Source organism: Arachis stenosperma, chromosome 4, assembly GCF_014773155.1.
Source record: "Arachis stenosperma cultivar V10309 chromosome 4, arast.V10309.gnm1.PFL2, whole genome shotgun sequence".
Lineage (NCBI taxonomy): Eukaryota > Viridiplantae > Streptophyta > Magnoliopsida > Fabales > Fabaceae > Arachis > Arachis stenosperma.
This window is the reverse complement of record NC_080380.1, coordinates 74,744,612-74,762,629: the sequence shown is the minus strand read 5'-3', so window position 1 is coordinate 74,762,629 and position 18,018 is coordinate 74,744,612. Positions and strand designations below refer to the sequence as shown.

At 30.7% G+C, this 18,018-nt stretch overlaps 1 protein-coding gene across 3 annotated transcripts in view; it reads right to left on the bottom strand.

The window, feature by feature from the left end:
• Window positions 1-578: 578 nt before the first annotated feature.
• LOC130973860 (1-aminocyclopropane-1-carboxylate oxidase homolog 12-like) overlaps window positions 579-18,018 on the bottom strand; it is a 35,287-nt gene continuing 17,847 nt past the window's right edge. Inside the window, exon 4 of one of the 3 annotated variants that reach the window (XM_057898546.1) lies at window positions 579-1,023. In XM_057898546.1, coding sequence (XP_057754529.1) covers window positions 763-1,023 — 261 coding nt within the window. In that variant the 3' untranslated portion in view covers window positions 579-762. Of the gene's footprint in view, window positions 1,024-16,208; window positions 16,902-18,018 lie in introns of those variants that run through there. The other 2 variants (XM_057898545.1, XM_057898547.1) reach the window with 2 other exon arrangements.

Here is an 18,018-nt window from a genome sequence, read left to right as displayed (position 1 = left end):
ATACACCCAAACGGTTACAGAAATACACTCAAACGGTTACATGAATTCACCCAAATGATTATAGAAATACACCCAAAGGATTACGAAAATACACCCAAAGGATTTAAAAAATACACCCAAAATTCGTTGAAGTACACCTTATACATAATTCAGAACTCTTCCTCTTTCTCCTCCTCATCTTCTACAGCTTCTTCTTCTTCTTCATTTTCTTATTTCATATTCTCATAATTCTTTTTGAGAGGAAAAAATCAAACAAAGAAGAAAAAAAATACATAATGTTGCAAAATCAAAAGAAGAACGAGGAAAAACACGATGATGAAGATGAAACACATCAAAAACGAAGAAGAAGAAGAAGAAGAAGAAGAAGAAGAAAAAGAGGCACAAAAAAAGAAGAAGAAGGAGAAGAAAAAGAGGAGGCATAGAGAAAGAAAAAGAAGAAGAAATAAATGACTTGTATGACTTGTATGGGAAAACACTACTTGTATGTGAAGGATTCCTCTTTAACATTTCAATATGCCCTTTTCTATAAAAAAAAAAAAAAAAAAGAAAAAAAAAAGAGAGATGACTTAATTACAATATTTAACATTTTAATATGCTCTTTCCTAACGTCAGAATATGATGTTGAGATGTTTCTTACATTAAGGTCATTTATGAAGGGAAACAAGCCATATATCAAACTATCAAAGGAAATGATGATGACTTATTATTCCGATGAATTAGGCCACTACATGTAATAAAAAGTAGTGTAATAACGTGTTGAATTCACAATTTAAAAGAACCCAATTGAGAGCTCCCATTTAGGTTCTTGGCAAAATATTTTGCTAAAAATTCCTTTATTGTGGCCTTTCTGTAGATTGCAGGATTTTCTTCTGAAAGTAGTTCCTTGATAGGACCATAGACCTTAGGAGTACCTTCAACTGGATCCTGTGCATTCACAAAGAAGCTTGCTATAGAAATTCTTGGTCCTGTTTTCTTTGATAACACCCGGTGATAAATACTGATGAATTTATCATTTGTGATAAGCTGCAACATTCAAAGGGAAATTGATAAATATACTATACACAATTGAAGAAACAACAGAAGTAGTTCATATTTCTATTTTTTTTTATGCTTTCTTCTTTCACCTACCGTCAGTCCAATTAAAATTTAAGGGCTTTTTGTTTTTTCTTTATTTTCCCCTAAACAATTTAGTTGTTTTATCCATGAAAATGGTTGATTTTGGCCCCCCTTTAGAGTGTAGTATTTGAACGTGCATTAGAAATATTAATAATCTATACAACTATTTATAACGGGATATGAACTAAGATAGACCATTTTTTTTAACCTAAAATATATTTATTTGATATAATCTATAAAAATTATATTTTGTTGTTTCTAAGTATAATAAGATGCTTATTATTTTGGATTTTTGGGCAATGCTATATCTATTATTTTTACATACATTTAATTTAATAAATAAAAAAGTAGATTAACGTCTGGTCATACACTAGTTATAAAATAAAGGAGAAAATATGCATTTTTTTCACTCACATTGATGACAAGCTTTAAAATTATAATTAACTTTTAATATTATTTAATTTTATACTTAGTGTTCGAAATAAATGTCAATTCTAATTGCTACATTTGCTTTTCTATAATCTACATATTATCAAATTTAAGGTTGACAAAGAGACAAGTAGAGACGAATTTTGAACTATTCAATCCACTTCACCCTACTCTATCTTATATAGAACTCGTACTACTCTTACGCGTAGGTTTTGAAAATATGTATTTTAATTTTTTTTAAAGTTAAAAATTGAAACTTAAATTTAAAATTTTTATTTAAAAAAAGTTATATTATTTAAAATATAGTTCGTTCTCTATTTTTTTTTCTTTTGTTATGAGAAACTTATCAACACTAAATCATCAGAGTGGTACAGGACTTTCTCTAATACTCATCACAGCCCATATGTATTCTAAGTTTCTAACCTTACCGTTGAGTAATATCATATATGTATTTGAATAAAAATATATATATATTCAATTAAAATCGTAATTTATAATCTTATATTTTTATATTTATTTTTCTATTATTTTTAATATATAATAATTATTGTAATTATATATGTGTGCACACGTAGGCGCGCACGTGTATGTGCATGTGTGCTTGTACGTATCTCATCCCACATTGTAGTGAAACTAGCCACAAAGACAACCCGCCCCCTCACTGAATCAAGTAATTACCTGTCTTAATTGATTGGAGAGAATGATACTTGTGGGTTCGGTTACTATTATCTTCTATTTTCTAATTTGCCTTTTATTCAATGTTCTAAAAATCGGATTAGGCCGGGTAGTTTGATCGAATTATTCAGGAACCGGTCTTTTGATTGGTGTGATTAATATCTAAAATTGGTTTGCAAAAAATTAGTATAAAAACCGATCGAATTGACAGTTAATTAGTAAACTGACTGAATCGGCCGATTTGCTTTTCACGTTAGGGTTAAGTATGATTTTGGTCCCTAACATAGACTCTAAAAATTTATTTTGTCCCCGACTATTTTTTCGCTACAAAATGGTCCCGAACGTTTAAGTTAGCTTTAAAATCATCTTTGGACAAAAATACCCCTCCTTCTTCTTTCCCAAAATCAACCAGAAGCAGAATCACAGAAGCACAAGCAAATGCAAAAAACAGAAGCAGGCAAAAGTAGAAAGCAGAAGCAGAATAACAACAATCGAACAACAACAACCAGAAGAACAACAACAACAACAATAACAATAGATAATGAAATCAGAACAACAACAAAAGCAGATTCAGAAGTAGAAACAAAAACAGAAGCAGGCAGAAGTAGAAGCAACAAGAAGCATCAACAACAATAATGGAATAAAAGGAATAAACAAACAGAAGTATCAACAACAACAATGGAATAAATAGAAGCAAAACACCTTCCTTTAAATTTGAAAAATTAAAGAAAAAGGAATAAAAAATTGAAACAGCATTGCGGTGGTGGTGGGGGAGGAAGGGGTGCGGCAGTGAACTGCGAATCGCGAGGGGAGGAGAGCTGCGGTGGTGGTGGCGGATCGCGTGGAAAGGGCTGCGGCAGTGGTGGCAACGCCAGGAATTGCAACGAGAACAGCGATGCGGTGGTCGTGGGCTGTGAATCGCGACGAGAAAGGCGCTGTGGTGGTTGGCGGTGCTGCGAATCGCGACGAGGGCCCGGGTGTGGTGACGAGAAAGGCTCCGTTCCTCTCTTCTCATTCTCTCTCCCTCTGCTCTCTCCTATCTTGACGTTAGTGTGAGTGTGTGCTAACGAAGAAAGGAACAGCGACGAGGAAGCAATGACGATGGCGAGGAGCAACGGCGGCGATGTGGAGATTCACTACAAGACACACGGAGGTTTGCGGCGGTAATTTGGGGGCGGTTTATCAAACCGCTGTGAATGGAAGAATTGGGGCGGTTCAACTTGAGGTTTTTGAGTGCGCAGCTAGACAATTTTAATTTGGGAGGTTTTTATCAAACCCCAATCCGTTCTCTCCCTCCCTGATTGAAATATGGTGAATAACTTCTAAGGGTTCTCTGCCTTTCCTTTGCATTCAAAATTGCACCTTTCTCATCTTATCGAGTTTTGGCGTTGCTCAATCTCCTTGCTTCGCCATGAATGTGTATCCTCTCTCACTACCAATTCAGTCCACCTCTACCTGCGAATCCCGCGAACAAATCTCCATTCAATCCGTCACCCACGCACTGCCCTTCGATCGTTCTGGTCGCGACCTAAGTTTCTGAGATCGAGAGAGAAAGCGCATCTTCCTTCAGCACATCTCCTCCGCCAACGACGTCGTTGCTCTCTTCGTTATCAAGCTATCAATTTTTGCACTCTCTTCTTTTTTCCACTCATCTTCTATTTCTGGTGTCTTTCTCCTTCCCTTTCTATTCATTTATTTGTTTTTTATTCTGATATTCTGATTGATTTGCTCTTTGATATAACAATATTTAATGAGTTTTAGTTTCTCTTAATTGAATTGTTTGAAATTCTCAAGCATTCCAGGTATTTGATGAAATACTTATTAGTTTTTTTTCTCACTAAATGCAGTAATTGATGTTGATTTAGTAAAAGATTATTAATTTGTGAGGGAGGACCAAAATATGAGTGAGGATGTTAATAATGATTCCTCAAACATGGTGGTTCTATCTTTTTAGTTTTTGGAATTCCCTTATTTTTATGGATTTTATGAGCTTTAGATTTTATCTTATTTTGCTTAGTAACTGAGAGCTTAATAACCATGTTGTCATTGTATTTTTCTTGAAATCTCTGTAGGCAATCATATGTTTGGAATTAGTTTTTGTTAAAATTATTAAATATAATTGCTAGCTACTAGTCATTCTATCCAGGTTCGGGGAAGATAGGGCTTTGATAGTTAATCCCTTAATCAGTTATGCCAAGGTACTATATTCTTGGCTTGATAGCAATAATTAAGAGATTGACAAAATTTGGTTATGTCTAGGTGATCATGGGGTGAATGTAATCAAGTGATTGACAAATTTGGTTATGTCTAGGAAATCATGGGTAAATGCAATCAAGAGATTGACTCCTTGATCTAGCTCTGATGTTTAAGTGAGTACCTAGAATAAGAAGTCTCAGAAAAAGAGTGTGCATGTTCATGTAAGTTTGTGTGAGAGAGTGACAAAATGAGCTAATATTCATATACTTAGAGGCGTTTACAGGTGAGTAATCTTGACTTGTCACTGACTAGGAAGTCAGAATAGTTGGTATGAGATCTTCTATGATTGTTTTTTTCCTCTGTTGAAGTTTCTTCTCCCATTGTAAAATCAGACAACCCCATGCATAGTAAGCTAGTTAGTATGAACCCATTTGAAAATTCAAATTGTGAGCATCTGGCTTAATGGACAATGAACGTGTTATATCAGTGTTGTGTTACCCATTTCGCAGTCCAATTCCAAGTTTCTATGTGTTGATTGTGTTTTTTATATATCTTAATTGGTTTTATCTGATGTCTAAATCTGTTTCTATGTAATTTTTTTTCCTCAAAATTCTATGTAGAGGGTGCCACCTTCAATTTGAGGTTACTTTTCAGTCTTAAAAAGTTACTTGAGATTTAAAGGTTATTAACTTCCTGCTTGTCCCAGTCTCCCAAGAACTAGGTTGGTACAGTGATAGTTAAAAGTTTTTATTACAGAAGGGGCAAGGGAATTGGTAGATTATTTTTTTGGTGCATGTGTGGCATTGGCATGGATTGTATCAAGTGCTGTAAATAAAATTCATTGGTCTAGGCTGCAGCAGCAAGAGAACTGGATAGCTTTGTCGTAAGTAATTTTTATCATTGTTAGTTTCTTTTAATGGTAATTTCTCTGTGCTTCCTATCTATTTCTTTGCATTAATTATTTGTTTTTTTGTTTTGTCTAATTTATGCATTCATTAACAGTCTGATGTGAAAAACAACACTTATTACATTGATTTTCCTGGCTGCTATGGTGCCCTGCTTAGAGCCTTCGGATGTCCTCTCCTTTGATTGGAACTTCAAAAATATGGTTGAGGATGATGACAATGATTCCTCAAACACGGTCATTCTATCTTTTTAGATTTTGGAATTAGTTTATTTTTATGGATTTTTATGAGATTTGGGTTTTATCTTACTTTGCTTAGTAACTGAGAGCTTAATAACCATGTTGCTTCAAGGAAGATATGTCTAATTGAATTAGCAGTTGTTGAATTTTTTATTAAGCAAGTCAAATTATTGATTAATAATGAATTTGTTAACAAGTGATTTTTGTTGCAATTGAAGGGAGCATAAGTGTAAGTATAGAAGATTGTAAGAATCGAGTTTGAATTTCGATCACTCCCCCTTTTTGAAACTTTATGCAATTCTTCTAGATCATGTAGTAGTATATACGAAATTGGATGAAGAATTTAGAAAAGGTTTAGTGCATTTAAAGAGCAAATTAATCTCGTTGAGGCTAACAAAAGATTTAGTGCATTTAAAGAGCAGTGTTGCGTTGCAGAGTTTTGAAATTTTTTTTATGTTATTTATCTCTGGTTTTGGGACAATTTGTAGGGATGAGCTTAGTGGTTTCTCATGGAAGTAGCTAGATTTGGAAATATATTTAAAGATCCACAATGGCACAATCTACTTCAATGTTTCTTAAGGTTCGTTTGTTTTACATGGCCTATCACATGATTATACATTTAAACTTTTTTCCATGATTGAATTCTTAGAGTATTAATGTTTTACAAACATTTCTCATTAGAATTTTGTGCAAATATTTTTAGATTAGACTTAGACCATGCTTTGAGTGATATGCAATCCACAGAAGAAGCAGAAAAGACAATGTAGGAATGTTTTTCATGAAAGTTTTTCACATGAGTTTTGCAAAGAGATAGCTGACATGGTTTTAAAAGAACACAATATTATAGTACTAATTAATCACTGTCACTGAATTATTTTGCAACTTGAATATTTAGGTATGTTCTTGTCCTTTTGGTTTGATTATTATGTCTCCAGTTTTATTTATAATCATTGAATTATTAGAGTAAAATCTGTTATTGTCTACAAGGGAAACTAAAGAGGTGGTGGCCATCATTTTTTTACTCTTCAATACTAGGGATGGATAATTAGCAAATTATAAGGAGTATTTGAACTCCCTTTCGAAGGCAGGTTTGTCTCCCCCATTTAGTGTTCTTCTTGTGTGTTATTCACTCTTTTTTTGAATACTTTTTCTCTTTTTATGATTTTATAAAAAGCAATGCTATTTGAAGCGATTTTAAATATGAAAAACGTAATTTCTAATGTAGGCTTTGATATTTAATTACCACTTATCAATCCAGCATCATTGACGCCATTTTGTATCTAAATGCATTTTTGGTAATTCAATTATCTATTAATGCATTTTTATTTTGAATTTATTAGATACTATGTTAGTTTTGATTAACATATAGATTGGTGTTTTTGAATTTATTAGATACTCTATATTTGGCTTACTTATTTCTTTTTTGTTTTTCTTTTTTCCATATGGAAAGGAACAAGAGCCGCAATGAAATCGTGACCTTAGCTCTATGATACCAAGAAGACTTAACAAGAAGGTAAGAAGACAGCGAATTAATAAATTCTGTAGAATATCCGATTCAGTGATTGAGAACTGTGGTGGTTTGTATTGTTGTGTGTACAAATTTATTCACCACTTCACGTATGAATTAGCAGTCTATTTTTGCATGCACCTAAGAGCCAATATATGTTGACTTTTGAGTCATCTTCTGCATAAAATTGATCAAATTGTGATTTTCAATTATAAGAATCATCTAACACTATTTATTATATTTGTCACTAAAAATTGAATATAATATTGTTTCAGAATTTAACAAAATTATCAAGTTTTAGTATTTCAGCATTTTATAGTAACTTATTTCACTTGAAATATTTTTGTTTTAGACTTGAAGACTAGTCTAACGGCATAACTTGATATTGTCATGTTTATTTTTTTGAGCTTTGGAATTGGCTACTGTGATGTGGACTTCTGTAAACTATGCGTTTGTTAACAACTTTAAGATCTAATATGCCAAGCATTTAGGTCCAATGAATAGTTCATGTAACCATGATTAAAAAAATGTGGTTGCTTTTTTTAATTTTGGCATTTTGATTTTTCTCTTTTTAAACCTTATTTAGGAATTAGGAGGATATTTAGGAAGTGGGAGGGTATATCATTACCCTTTTTTTCCTTTCAATTTTAATTTTGGGAGAGGCAATGGGATGTATCGACTTGCTAATAATTTCCGGTATTAAATGCCGAATTCCCAAGAGATTATAACTTCTGAAAGTTTTGAAGGCAATATTCTAATCATGTTTGGTTTAATCTATATGTCAACTTGTATAAATAGACTTTTTTTTGTATTCCATGACATTGTTAGATTGATTGAAGGAACGTGTTATTTTGCAGGGAACTATTATAGGGTCATTGATAATTATAGTCATGATTGCTCTGAAGGATTTGTATGCTGAATTTGTTCTTAAAAAACCTAAAGGAAAGGTTATGCTGGCAAACCATTTACATTTGCTTTATATGTGTTGGTAGCTACAATTCTACATTTAATTGATTAAGTATTTTTTTATTTACAAAAAAATGGCTTTTGGAAAGTTCTTAGAAAGTTTTTACAATTTGAATAATATCACTCATAATTGGTGTGTTTTTTTTAAAGCTCGTGTATGATAATTGCGGCGGTTCAAAACCATCGCATCTTTAAAAAAAATCCACCCAAATATATGGCAGTTTTAAAACCGCTACAGATTTTTTTAAATTCACTGACTAAAGTAGCGGCGGTTCTGCAACCGCTGCAAATCATTTTTTTTAAAATTCACTTATTTGCAGTGGTTGTGCCAGCGGTTTTCCAAAACCGTCGCAAAATCAATTTTTTAAATTCACTGACTAAAATAGCGGCGGTTCTGCAACCGCTGCAAATCATATTCTTTTAAAATTCACTTATTTGCAATGGTTGTGCCAGCGGTTTTTCAAAACCGTCGCAAAATCAAATCCCCGCCCCTTAATTGAAAACGCTTGTGGAACCGTTGAAATTTTGTTTCGCGGCAATTAAAAACCGCCACAAATCCCTAAAAAACCGCCACTATTCGGCGTGTCTCTTGTAGTGATTCCCTACCTTCACTTCCCCCTTCCCCTTCTTCCTTGGAAATAACACCTCCCCCCCCCCAAAAGCGCGACCTTCCCTTCCCCCTTTCCCCGTTTAATTTTTTTATTTTATATTTTTTTAGTTAGGAATAATTTGGTAATAAAAATAAAAACTTAGTAAAAAAGACGATTTTAAAACTAAGTTAAATCTTTGGGACCATTTTGTAGCCAAAAAAAGGCCAGGGACGAAATAAATTTTTGAACTCTACGTTAGGGACCAAAATCGTACTTAACCCTCCACATTATAACAGCGTCATTATGATTTCTTTCCCAAAAAAAAGAAAGCCCAAACGGGCAGAAGGCCAGAAGCCCATCTCTATCTCCCCAAAATCCCTAGTTTTTAAATTGTGCAGCTAGAAGCAAACATATCCCTTTCTCTCTTCTCTCTCTCTTCCCAAAATCCAACCTTAATTTTTGTAACTCTATCAAAGCAAACAGTAAAGGCACGTCGGCGGCACGCCCCTCTCACAGAAAACTCACGTTGCAGTCGAACTAGCATCTTCATCCTGTCGGCATCACTCAGTTTCATTCACTTTTGACTCTCGCTGACATGTTTCAGATCTGTCATGGATTTCTCCGATCCCTCCCTGTAATTTGCATTTGTTCTTCTCATCGGCGCTATGTCGCAGTTCTCTTCCCTACATCACTGACGTTTGTTTTCTCCTTGGCGTCTCTCTCTCTCTCTCTCTCTCTCTCTCTCTCTCTCTCTATCTCTCTCTCTCTCTCTCCGAATTTGCTCCATGTCATCGCTGATAAGCCTCCAGCTCTCCATTGCTTCTTCAATTTCATTTGTGAGCTAATTGTTTTTTCTGATTATTTTTTTGACTGTTGATTATTGTTAACAGGAATATGGATTGTTATTGATTGTTTTTAACGAATTCTGGTGGTGTCTGATATGTGATTATGATTATGATTTGTGATGAGTAGTAATTTTTTATTTAGTTGAAAAGTTTGTTATTGTTTTTGTTTTTATTTTTGTTGGTGGAATGTATTTGTTAATTATGTATACTTTGATTTTTTTTTATTATAAACTTTGTTATTTGTTCATATTTGTGAATTTTTAAAGATAAATTATAAACAAGTTATTCTATAAAATTATAAAATTTTAAATTTTATTAGTTTAAAAATTATTATATTTAAATATTTGAATTTTATATTAAAATTTTAATATATATTTATTTTATATTTAATTATATCAGTTCAATTACGGTTCAACTCCAATCGAACCATTAAACTATTAAATTAGTTATCTCAGCGGTTCGATACTCACAAACTTGTTTCTACCATATCATCCATCATGGTGACCATCACATCAACAAATCTGGTTCTCACTATCAAATTTCCACCCGACTGCACCTTATCCTACACCACATCATACCACCCCAATTCACTGTCATCGTTGACACCATTACCTTTAAAAGCAAAGTTGTTTGGTTCTTTTTTTCTCCATCAATTTCACTCTTCAGCTTGCTGACAATGTAAATTTGAGTGGTGTAGCAGTGGGTGAGGTGTGCTGGCGATGAGTTAAAGGTGATGATAATGGGTGTACTGGTAGTGTTAGATAAAGGGAATGGTGTGTACAGTGATGGTGTGAGAGGTGATGATGGTGAGACGATGATAACAATTCAGTACTTATGAGTTAATAGTCAAAATCGTTCTTGAAAGATATCCCGATCTCCATTTTGGTCCTCGAAAGACAAAATTAATCGAAATCGTCCCTAAAAGATACACGGCTTGGTCACATTAGTCCTTCCGTCAGTTGGGATGATGACGTGTCATGTTAAGTGCCACGTGGCATGATGACATGGTGGGGTTAATGCCACGTGTCACAAGACGATTGGTTAACGTGTCTGCCACGTGTCACTTGACATGTAAAAAAGTTATCTATAATAAAAATAGTCCTTGAAAATTCAGACGTAAGTCATTTTCATCTCTAAAATTTTAAAAATTAATCAAGTTAGTCTTTATATAATTTTTTATTTTTTCTTCATAATATTAAATTTGAAATATTGTTTGATACTACTAATTTTAATAGAAATATAATTGACAAACAAAAAATTAGTAATTATAACTTTTCTTCTTAAAAATTTTTTCAAAAAAAATTATCTCTCCTTTAATTCTTCTTAAAATCTCTCTTATTCTTTTATGTTCTAAAATATTTTTCTTACATTATTACATTTTGCTGGAATATATATATATATATATATATATATATATATATAATATATAATATATATATACTCAAAATTGAAATGTATGATTTGTTAACCTAAATAAAGTTATATGCTCAAAATAAAAAATTATGTATGTTAACCTAAACAAAGTTATATCGCTATTTTTTTACTACATATTTTTTTTTTCCGTTACGGTATTACTTACATATAGGATGTAATGGTAGTAATATTTAGAGTCAAAATTCAAGAAGATCTACAAATTTTGCTTCAATTTCAAACTTTACAGAATATTAAAAATTTGTTGTTTAATTATTATTATTATTATTATTATTATCATTATATATGCTAAACAAATTGCTTCTTAAGCGTACTACATGCAAAGATCATAATAAATTTTTGTGTGTTCCATATGTTTGAGATAGATTATATCATTTTTCTTTTAATATCACTACCATTACATCCTATATGTAAGTAATAGCGTATTGGAAAAAAAATAGTGGTATAACTTTGTTTATGTTAACATACATAAATTTTGATTTTGAGCATATAACTTTATTTAGGTTAACAAATACATACATTTTAATTTTGAGTATATATATATGCCAGCAAAATATAATAATGTAAGAAAAATGTTTTAGAATAGAAAAGAATAAGAGAGATTTTGAGAAGAATTAAAGAAGAGAGATAATTTTATTGAAAAAAATTTTAAGAAGAAAAGATACAATTACTAATGTTTTGTTTGTCAATTACATTTCTATTAAAATTAGTAATATCAAAAAATATTTCAAATTTAATATTATGAAAAAAAAATAAAAAATTTATATAAGGACTAATTTGATTAATTTTTAAAATTTTAGGGATGAAAATGACTTATATCTGACCTTTCAAGGACTATTTTGATTATAAATAACTTTTTTACATGTCAAGTGACACGTGGCGTGTCAGGTGTCACTGATCTGACACGTCAACCAATCATCTTGTGACATGTGGCATTAACCCACCACGTCATCTTTTAATTGACGGAAGGACTAACGTGACCAAGTCGTGTATCTTTCAGGGACGATTTCGATTAATTTTGTCTTTCGAAGACCAAAATAGAGATTGGGGTATCTTTCAGGGACGATTTTGACTATTAATTCCAGTACTTATAATAAAAAAAATAAAAAAAATTAATAGTAAGAATAAAATTTAAACTTATGTTAAACGTTAGATAAATTTAAATCAAATTAACATAATAAGGTTAATTTAAATTTCTTACATATGCTAAAAACAAAAAATATACTTGATTAAGTATATAATGTATTAGTATTGTTAATTTTTTTATAGATATTTCATTCTGTAGAATATATACTTCCTATATAAATTTTAAAATAACCAAATTCAAATAGGTTTAAAAAAATCACATTTATCATCGTGATTCTTTTACTGTTATTGTTGATGATTTTTTTATTTCTTTTTCTTTTCTTTTCTTAAATAATTATTGCAATATTTTTTATTTTTTTGTTTGATTTTTTTATTTTTTTTATTTTTTTTATTTTTATTCTTGTTAAAAGATGAAACAGAAAAAATTATGAAAATGTGAAATAAAAAAAGAAGATAAAGAAGAGAAAAAAAAGAAGATGATAAAAAAGAAGAATAACAAAAAAGATTTTGAATTGTACAGAATTTATCAGAAAAAAGCATTATGATACATAAAATTTCTTAATTTTGATACTAACATTTTTTAATCGTGATATATGTTCTGGTTAAGAGGGTGAAATAAGGATGATAATTTTGAATTATGTAGAATTTATCAGAAAAATAGCAACGAAATTTTTTAACTGTGACACAGGAATTCTTTTATTTTGACACCGAAAATTCTTAACCGTGAGACAAAAATTTTTTAATATGTTATTTTCAACTAAATGATGTATTTTTCTTATCATTGAACTATTTGTTCCTGTGTCATTTGCAACAAATTGATATATTTTTAGTTCTAAAACATATTTGAATATATTTTGTTAGTTGAGTGAATTTAGGTTTTCGCCTTGTGATTCTTTAAAGATTTTTTGTGTCATTTACAAAAAATTCCTATGCCATTTCTAACTAAATAATGTATCTTTGTTATCACTGAAATAATTGTGCGGTATTGAACTAATATATAAGAGAATTAGTCATTTATGTGTTATTTACAATAATTTAATATATCTTTTAAATATAAAACATATTTAAATATATTTTGTTAATTGAGTGAGTCGGTTAACTAAGTGTGTGATATTTAATGATGATGATAATGATTATGTGTAATAACCTAGATTTTCAATAACGGACTTTTCAGGCTTCATATGCTAAAAATTTACAATATTTGAGTGATATAGTTAGATTTTGTTTAACGAGTCAATTTTGAATTTATAGAAAAATAAATAATAATATTTTATTTAATAACAATTTTATTATATTAATATTTTATTATAACAATATTTTATGATAATAATATAATAATAGAAACCAAAGTTCAACCAGTAAGAATTATTATGATATTCCCAGATCAGTACTATGGCACTAGAACACTCTAGAGATATTCTAGAATAGTGATAATCATAATATATTGATATGAGTGTCATTTATACTAATATATAAGATATTTAGTCTAATAAAGTAAAAGTATGGAATCAAATATGGGTCCATCTACTGTATAAATATACTTTTGTACAGATTTACAGATTTTTGTTTTTTATTGATTTAAAAGCGTGTCACTAAAAGTGTTGCTTAAAGAGAAAGTGTTACTCTTAATCGTTAACTTGGCTCTGATACCAATTTTTTAAAATGTAATTTCTTTTTCAAAATTTCTATTAACTCTTCATATTTTGTTTCGAATAAGTTTATAATTTGTATAGATTTGGTTGGTAGTACTTTATAATTTACAATTTTATAATCAAAAGTATTGACCATTTCTACTATTACTAATTCTGATTTCATTTTTATAGTTTTTCAATCTTGTTTTAGTTTATAATATTCTTTTTTGCATGGATTATTGTATATAAAATCTTTTATCTGTTGTCTTTTTCTTAATATAATTTTTCAAATCCTCAAAACTTCTTTTATTTCTACACTTTCTGTTGTTTCTAATATTTTTTAATTTTTCAACTTCATTCTCCATTTTTTCTTTCACAGCTTTAATTCTTTTAGGTCATAATATGGTGTTCTAGGCATTATAGATTTTTTAAGTTTAGCTCCAACTTTTATATTTGTTTTTATTTCTATCCTTTTTATTATAAGGTCATAATTTCGAACTGAAGATTATTTAATTCCCTTTTATACTCCTTTATTTTATTTTTAATTTTTTCGCCCTTTTTCTTTTTATTTTGTTTTCTGGTCTTTCAATTTTGTATACTTCATTATTTATCTTAGAATTTCTACAAATTCTATCATCGATTCATCACTATTTTCTAGAGATTCTATTAATTTTTCTAACTCTTCAACTTCTCCTTTTAATTTGTCATAGATTATTTAACTAGATAACGGGCTATTAATTTTGGATTCTCTTATTTGAAAATTTGATGAAACTAATTTTTCTGATAGTTCTTTAGTAAAGAACTGAGTTTTCAATAGCTTTATATTTTGGTATTTCTGTCTTTACAATTTTCTGAAATAATTCATCGACATAATCTTTCTCTATTTTTAAATATTATACTATGATGGCTTTGTTAAAGCATATTGCATATGTAATTGAAAATGGTTCATCGTGTTGTTCCATTAGATTTTTTCTGTGAAATTTATAAGCCAAACTTATAGATCTTCCAAGATTTTCAGTTGATAAAGGTATAGCATATCCAAGATGGGCATTGAATTTACATTTACGTTTGTCAAGTTTCCATGAACAATTCCAATTATTTGATCTATTGGGTCATCAGTAATTCTTTTGTCACAGATTGCTAAACTTATTGGTGAATTAATTCCTTTCATATATGTAGATTTGATTAAGACTTGTATAGTACTAATATGAATCCATCCATTTTAGATCTTTTTTTTTGATCCTTAATTTTTTCAATCTGTTTACTAAATTCTTCATCATTTATCAAAGCTATCTCAAGTTCTCCATTGGCGGATTTTATCTTTATAGGGGCTTCAAGTTGAATTTTTCCATAGTATATTATATTTTTCTATTAAAAACTTCTTTTAAAAGATTTTGTTTATTAAAATTTTCATTTGATTTGAGATTTAATTCTGTTTTTAGAACAGCCTGTTTTTCATTATCTATAAGGCAGATAATATAATAATCAGATTCTTCCGTTAATTCTAACTTTCTAAATAATTCATAACTATGAGATTAGGATAAAGGCGTACCTTTCTGGAGAAAAACTTCCTTTATTTAGAATATTTACATAAGATGTTTTTATCTCCAGAGGGGAGATTGTAGATACTAACTCCAGAGGGGAGTTTAGAATTGGTTTTTCCTAAGGGAATTCTTCTTCAAACTATAGAATCGCCTCGGCAGCTTCCTCCTTGCTCTCCTAGCATATGAGTACTCTTAGCCTCCTGCTTTCTATGGTTTGATGCCTTCTACAATTGCCTAAGCAACCTATTTATAATGGTTGGGTCTGATGGACAATTTCCATCCTTACCCTTCTTATGACGTCATTGCTTACGTCATTGTTTATTATCTTGCACCAGCTACATTGTTGGTGCTCTATGACCTAAGCGCTTACGTCATTATGCAATAATGTTGAGAGATGCTTCAGATGTGCTGTCCTCCTCTTTCATTATGTGGCCTTCAGATATGTTGTCTCCTTCCTTTATCATGTGGGTTGATTCCGTTTCATTATTGCTTTCTTCAGATAACTCTGAGACACATAGCTGGCACTTGTGGTCTTCTCTGTCTTTTATCAAATAGCAGAGATTCCTCTTTATCCCTTCGGGGAGCTTTTCTAAGAGCCCAGATAAGTTGTAGAATGCTGATTCAAATTCCACTAAGAGTCCCATCTCTCTTTCTTCAATTTCATTCCTTTTACTGGATACAAGCAAAGTATTTCTGCTTTTATAATTGATTATTGTGTGAGATTCCCTTGTTATCCTTTGAGTTCTTTCGAAGACCCTTGCTAGTGTGCTGGCTAGTCTTCCTTCATGACTGTAGATTGTTAAATCTTGAACTTGATCAATTGGTTGAAAATTTCCTGGGAAGACGGACATGAAGATTACTTGATGTGCTAGAACCAAGCATTCTTCTTCTTCATTAAAAATAAGTTGACTATTCATAAATTTTAGGGATATATCCCTTGGATTTACGTTGTCAATCATATTTTTAAATCTTTTACTGCTCAACGAATCCTGCAGGAAACTCACTAATAATTTTTAAATCATTAAAAATTAATATTGTATCAATTAATCCATACTGGAAAAACTGATAGGTGTCAGATGGGGAAGCATCTGGAAATATAACCAGCTTTGTTAACTGTTCTTTGGCAATAGGATAATATCCCAAGATTGCCCTTTTTTCTTCAGTCCAATTTAGGACTATGTTAAGGGTTTCTCTGAGATTTGATCTACAGACCCTTTTCTTTTCCTTGATTTCAGCCCTTGTAGGAATGTTTCTTATTATCCCTGTTCTCTGGGTTTGAATTGGAGTTTTATCTGCTCTTTTTAGGGTTTGCTCTGGATGAAGAGCTTCATATTCCCTGAAGGATTCTTTTGCTTCTTCCAGTGTTAAAAACCCTCCTTTATGAATTATCCTTGATTGATGTGTAAATGGTGCTGCTTTTTCCCAGGCTTCATATACTCCTTTCATGGGGCCATTATAAATTACATAATATTTTTTATCTTGGGTGGATTTTTTGATAATTTCAGCAATTGTTTTATTTTCTGGAATTTTTTCTTCACCTGATTTGTCCACCACGCTTAGCTGGCTGAACTCTGATGGTTTTGGTTGTTGTGTTGATTTCATTGCTTCGATGGCCTTCTTGAGGGATTGGATTTGTATCCTTATTTACTGACAATGCTTGCATTTTTCGAGTTCTTGTTCGTATTTTTGAATTTCTTGATCTAATGCGTTGTAGACGAACTCCATTCTCTTGTCAATGTATCTGCAATAACATTTTTGTCACCCTTAATATATTCAATTTTTATTAGATATTGTAACAAGAATAATTGCCATCTTACCAATCGTCCATGATTATAATCAACTTTTAAATTATATCGTATAAAACCTGTTAGATAACTTGAATCTGTCCTTAATGTAAATTCTTTGGGTAGTAATCGATTTTCCATTTCTTAAGATTTAATTGCTGCCAGAGTTTCCTTTTCATGAGTGGTATCTCTGTTCTGTTGGAGTAAAAGTTCCTGAAATATACCTGCAAAGTAATTCCTTTGGGGGATATTAGAATCTAGTGATTCTTTTTCTTGTTCTAAGCTTTTTATAGCTTTCTTAGCTTTTAGACATCCTGACCAGGTTATGTCTGAGGCATCTGTTTCTACTATTAAGTAGTCATTTTCCTCTGGATAAAGTTCTGGAAGTTTTTCATATAATTCTTTAATTCTTTGAATTTGTATACTATCTTTTTCATCCTATTTCCATTCTTTTTAGTACTTATTTTTGGAAATAAGCTTTTAGTGTATTCTGTTATATTCTTTAAAAATCCTTGATCAGAAATATAATTTATACACCCTAAAAATCTTTGTAATTATTTTCTATCTTCTATTTTATTAGAAATAAATTTACTTTTTCTAGAACATTTGGTTGTAGTTTTAGTTTTTCTAGAACATTTTGGTTTTAGCTTTCCTTCAGTGGATAGAATTAATCCAAGAAACTCTATTTCTTGTTTTGTGCTATTCTTGCTTTCTTTTTGCTAAGAACTAATCCTTTTTCTTTACATCTTTCTAAAACTATTAATAATTTTTGAAGATGATCTTCTTTATCCTGTTTTGTAAAAATTAGTATATCATCAATGTACACTAAAACAAATTCATTTAACTCCTTTAGATTTTCTTCCATAAATCTTTGATAAATACCTGGGGCTTGTTTTAATCCGAATGGTAATACATTCCATTCATAGAGCAACACACTTGTTGATTCTTTGTTGGACAAGTAAAAGCAGTTAATTTCTTTGTTTCTTCGTCTAAACGAAGTTGCCAATATCCTGATTTTGCATCAAGAGATGAAAACCAAGTTGCTCCTTTGATTTTTTCTAAAATAGAATCTTT